General features: G+C 35.3%; 1 protein-coding gene across 9 annotated transcripts in view; it reads right to left on the reverse strand.

The window, feature by feature from the left end:
* The window catches only part of LOC106873676 (tubulin polyglutamylase TTLL5), a 152629-nt gene that overhangs the window by 63118 nt on the left and 83472 nt on the right, over nucleotides 1-6039 (reverse strand). For 6 of the 9 annotated variants that reach the window (XM_014921137.2, XM_014921136.2, XM_052968971.1 and 3 more), the window contains one exon: nucleotides 4095-4515. In XM_014921137.2, the coding sequence (XP_014776623.1) occupies nucleotides 4095-4282 (188 nt within the window). In that variant the 5' untranslated portion in view covers nucleotides 4283-4515. The other 3 variants (XM_014921140.2, XM_014921138.2, XM_014921141.2) reach the window with 3 other exon arrangements.

Here is a 6039-nt window from a genome sequence, read left to right on the forward strand (position 1 = left end):
GAAAACACGAGTATCTCTGGCATGGCTGTAAGGTTAAGAAGCTCACTTTGCAACCATGTGGTTTTCGGTTCAGTCCTACCCCAGGATAATGATTGCTTTGTAAAAGAATTTGGCAGATAGAAACTGTGGGAGCCCATCATATGTGTGTGTGAGAGTGAGTGAGTGAGTGTGTGTGTGTGTGTGCTTGAGTATGTGTGTGTTCCTACTCCATTGCTTGACAACTGGTGCTCATTTATTTCCATCTCTGTGACTTAGAGATTTGGCAATAAAGACTGATATAATAAGTACCAGGCTTAAAAAGAGCAAGTACTGGGGTTGATTCAATTGACTAAAACCCTTTAAGATGGTACTCCAGCATGACCACAGTCAAATGACTAGATCAAGTAAAAGGTAAAAGATATATACTTCCCGTTTATTTGCCTGTAAAATATACAACCTTCATGCATCAAGAAAACAGACTAAAGACTAGATTAAAGACTAATGTAATGTGATTGAATGCAATAACTACAATGACAGTGGTATTAACAACTACAAAGAGGATGTCAAAAATGTTAGAGAGAAGGAGAAAAATTAAAAAAAAAAAAAAAAGATACACTGAAATAACTCCATCAAGCAAATAATGATTTCTGCACCACACCATTGTAAGTCTACTCAATCAATGCAAATAAACAACAACACTGAACCAATGAGAGAGCTTCTAAGTGGTCACCTGACTAGCTAAAAATGCAGCAAAATCTCATAGGACAGCACTCATGACTTCCATAAGATCTCTCAGATCTGGTGTTATGGTATAAATTCTGCTGAAAAAAGAAATTTAATTTCTTCTTACATATATCATAGTTGGCCAACATGAGCAGGTGAAACTCAAGTGGAGGGGAGGCATCCAGCTGATGTAGAGTACTAATAGATTGGGGGAAATCAAGGATTGGGGCTTACATTAAAATTTCTTGAAATTCAGAAGCAGTTCTTGTCTCAGTGATCACTTGATATTTCTGTGAGGATGAACATGGTCGACAATGATACTTCATCAGCAATGAGGTATTACAGTCAACAACACACTAACCTATCATTTAATTACCTCATTGAACTTGCAGACAATTAGGAAGATTTATAAACAAGCCACCATCAAAAGAGAATTGGGACATCACCATTGTGACATAGTAGAGGCAAAAAGAACAGATTCCTTGGAAATGGGGGAAAATGGCAAAAACAGAAAAAAATCTCGAAGTTGCAGAATAAGACTACTTTGTTTGTGACATCACAACTGATTTCATTACAATTCAATAACAAAAAGACTTCTGTAGCTGAACAGTTGTCAAAAATTTACAGCATTTTGAATATAAATTCCTTATAGATATAAGTTCATTACATAATTTTTATCTTCCCTTGTCATTTATTTAATTTCTCATGTGCGCATGTGTGTGCACGCATGCATGCTTTCGTGTGTGTGTGCATGTATTTGCATGTGTTATTGCAAGAAAATATATTTCTTTGAAGCAGGTCTTACTGAGCAAAAAAATTTTTAGGGACATATTGACATACACACAAAAAATATACACAGATAGATAGATCGCTATATAGATCAGTAGATGGATGGACAGATAAATAGACACACACACCCACACTATACTAAAATATAATTTATATATTTGAAAATCTGAAAAGTAACAAAGTAGCATAAGGACATTGTAAATGGAAAACATTTCCATACTACAAATTTTATGTATTGAGTACTTCCTGATTAATAGTGGCTACTTCTGTCAGTATATTATCACACTAGGGTCAAAAAGCACAGATATTTCAATGGAAAGTATTCTCAAACCAGCATAAAGCTAACAGGCTTGAACAAGAAAAAAGATTCATTTTATATGCATTTAAATCAACATTTTTGATCATCATGAAATACATAGCAAGCATGTTTTTCATGTAATGACCAACCCATACCAGCATCAAATATGAACATTAAATGATGGTCATTTAATGTTTTGGAAAGAAAATGAAGCAGTTTATAAACCTGTGGATTCATGTGAGTTGATTTAAAAGTTTTTATAATAAGTTTCAAAAATGAAATTCTCGTTAATTACTGCTTCGTACTGGAGTCTAAATACTTAATTTTGTTGTAGAATACGTATATTTTTAGCATTATCATCCATGCAACATTTATGTTATACAATTATTTATTTTTATATATATATATATATATATATATGTATATCTCAAACAGTTTCATTCAAATTCCTTGCTACTTTAAAAGCATGATGCTAGTCTTCAGCCATTAGCATTAGAATCTAATTCCAATGGCTGAAGACTAGCATTACACTTGAAACTTAAAGTAGCATGGAATTTGAATCAAACTGTTTTGACCCATACATGTAACTCCCAATAAATGTGTTGAGTGCCCTTCTTGCGTTTATCTGCTCACTTGTGTATGTGTGTGTGTTCATGTGCATAAATGTGCGTATATATTTTACATACATACACTTTTCAGTACTGTCAGTTATCATCTACTCTTCCTTACCTTTCTCCTAACCAATAATCATTAATCACTACTCCACCCTTGTCCACCATTTAATATGCCCACCCATCTCAAACCTTGTTCTTCAATTATATTCATCCCCTCAGCTTATTACCCATCTCTATTCCTCACCCTCCTCGTACATTCTTCCAACTACCTCTCTACACTCAGTCCTTCTGTCTTCACCTTCTTGGATCTTGAGGGTCCACTTTGACACTTTATCACTACTATTTTATCTATTTTTCCAGCCCTACCCCATTTACACCCACCCCCTCATGTATAATGTGACCAGCTATGTATCATTTCTACAATAAGAAACCCCATTATGGCTCCTTTCATCATGCTCTGATTTTTCCTCGCTTAGTATAAAGCTGCCTCCAGCTCTACTGTAACCCCACTCAGCTGAGGGGAGTCATAGTCTTACAAGCTACATGAAGATTTCACTAGTGCTGGTACCACAAAAATAGCACCCAGTACACCATGTAAATTAGTTGAGATTAGAAAAAGCATCTAGCTGGAGAAACCATGTCAAAGTAGACATTGGCCCATGATGCAGTTCTTGAACACATGAGATCAGAGTGAACTGTCCAACTTATATGAGAATGGAAGAAGTACGTTAAACGAAGACAGTAATATATTTTTTATGTAGGTAGGGTAAAATCCAAACTGTGTCCTCTTGAAGTACAATTGCTTATCTCAGTATTACAATTCAGTACGTTGTTGTATTGATGTGAAATACATATTAGAGTTGAAAATTCTGGAAATATTTTTTACAGAGTTATTATATAACAAAACAGGAAATTGGAAAATTTGTTGGTATTGTTTATTCTTTGAAGAATTTCTAATAGAAAATTTCTTACATGTACAATTTTGTGATTCCTATTAGCAAATGAAACATAATAATAATGAGTGAGGTTATGGCAAAAATAATCATAACCCTAACCCTAAAACTAACTCTAAAACCTGAACCCTAACCCTAAAACTCTAAAACCAAAACCAGTACAAACACACAAACAATGTCATAAGTAACAGTACCACTGATAGTTGTTGTTGACAAACAACGGCACTAATTTTATTCAAGGGAAAAGATCCCATGACACCGTTAGAACATGTTGTTTACATTCCACGGCAGTAATTGTTTTCACCTCAATAGACATCAGTGATTGGTTGAAATTACCGAAATACGACAATTTTTTTACATGAAATAACTTCGAATACAAAATTTTTTATCTGTTCTATAACACAAAATATACAAGTATACGAAGTTTGAAAGTGTTTTGGTACCAAAAACACTACATAAAACAAATGAAAAGTGGTGCCTGTCAATTCAGAAAGATCCGCTGCCTGACTTATTTCTCCACAAATGTATTTTCCTAACATGTGCTTATAGTTTTAGAAGCTTATATGCATTTTATACAATTCAATGAAGCCACGTATTTCATGTAAATCCAAGTAAAACTTTTTGCACATACATCCACATTTATTAGAAGACAGGATAGTCATAGCTAGAATACCTTTGATCATTATAGCTGACCTGGGGCTAAACAACATCAACACCACCATACAAAATCATACTTACTCATCACTAATTTCCTGATCTTCTGACTGATAATCTGAATCGTCCCTATCACTGGTGTTAGACTCATGGTCAGCATCACTGTGATCAGATGGTGTCATTGGTTCTCCATCAGACTCCACAACTTTGTTGCTATCCTCAGCCATTTTAACCTCAGCCTCATCTTCCATGTTTGCTGCAGCTGTGTTCATATGTGTGTGTGTGTGTGTGTGTGTGTGTGTGTGTGTGTGTGTGTGTGTATGTGTGTGTGTGTGTGTTAAGTGTCTGTGTATTTCTGTGGATGCATGTATAAAACTTTCTTTTCCTTTTATTTTTCACTTTCTGGTTAATAATTCTTCCATATCTGCTGGGTATCCATCATGAAAGAGATCAAGTTTCTGTTGCATTCGGAATTCACATTTTGTAGTTTTAGGGACGGTGAAACCTAGAAAGAACAGAAAAAAAATTTTTTAATATTATGCTAGGCATTGAAACAAGGCCAAAAATTGGAAAAGGAAAACAATACAGTCAACTGAGCTTGTACAAGACATAAATGGAAATTTTGGTTTTTATGAAATCACAAGAAGTGGAGCAATACTCAGCACTTACCCAATTTCCAAGTTAACCAAAGTCTTAACAGAAACTGGTTTGGAAACCCATTGGTTTGAATGATATGTTATTTAAAGGGCCAAAGTTGTTTCATGCAATGCAATACAGAGTTTGTCTGAGGATTACTTCAAGGGTACCAAGTGTTTGAGAAATATTCAAGGAGTTCTGTTGATCAAACAACTAGAACATTCAATAAAACTGATATGAAATCTATCATGCATTGGACTAGTCTCAGTTAACCTAGATAATATCTAGGAATGTTGCCTGAAATGAACCAGTGTTGAACCTGGTTCAAAGGGAGGGGTAACCAGATTAATTTATCTTTTGTTTGCATCATACCTTGTAACTGAAGCTTAAACCTAGCCCTAAGGGGATTAAAAAATATAACTCGTTATGCTATTTATCACCTGCAAACACATGCACAATAAAATTAGAGACCTACTAAAGTTGCTCAGCCTACAAGAAACAGCAGTTAAATCTCCCTCAATCAAATCACACTACTATTGTAAGAAATGAAAGATGCATTTGAAAATTTATCTAATTTTTAAAAAAAGGGTATTCATAACTGGTATGTCTTTGATAAGATACTTCATGACTAGTGTGTCTTTGATAACATTTGCTTGATTAAGGCTCTGACCTGGGTTTAAACAACAAATTAAGCAATTTTCCTAGAAAAAAACCTTTAAAAAAACCCTGTCTTGTCTGGTGGAGAATATGAAATTACAATCCATGAGTTGATAATCCAGCATCTACAATATGTAATCTACTCAACCTTCCACTCATTTTTGTCTCAATACATCAGCATTTTCATGGTCATAATCAGTCTGTGATAGAGGTCTCTCTATATGATGTCTAACCATATGCCGGGCTGTTGCCATACTAACTAGCCATCACTTGCAGTCAGTAATCAGAACCAAGTGTTCTCAGATTTGATTGTAAGATTAAGATTAACCAAGATCATTGGGGAAGTGGTGTCTGGCCCAGAGCATCATCACACTACCTTCTCCCATATCACAAGAGGACTTAAACTCAGTGGCACAAAGCTATCAAGAAGTACTTGTTAACTGCATGTTACTCGCACTGCTTGCAGTGGTGTGATGTGCATATTTCATAGCACTCAGTTAGAACCAGCAAAAATCAATGGCTTTGTTATAGGCACAGTGCAGTGTCAGGGGTGGGAAATAAACCCTTGACTCATCAATAGGAAATATTGACTTAACTAGCAGCAGATCTTTGATTTGTAAAGAGAGAGAAAGAGAGAGAGAAGGAGGGAGAGGGGAGAGAGAAGGAGGGAGAGGGGAGAGAGAAAGAGAGAGAGGGGAGAGAGAAAGAGAGAGAGGGGAGAGAGAAAGAGAGAGAG

Source organism: Octopus bimaculoides, chromosome 6 (assembly GCF_001194135.2).
Source record: "Octopus bimaculoides isolate UCB-OBI-ISO-001 chromosome 6, ASM119413v2, whole genome shotgun sequence".
Classification (NCBI taxonomy): Eukaryota; Metazoa; Mollusca; class Cephalopoda; order Octopoda; family Octopodidae; genus Octopus; species Octopus bimaculoides.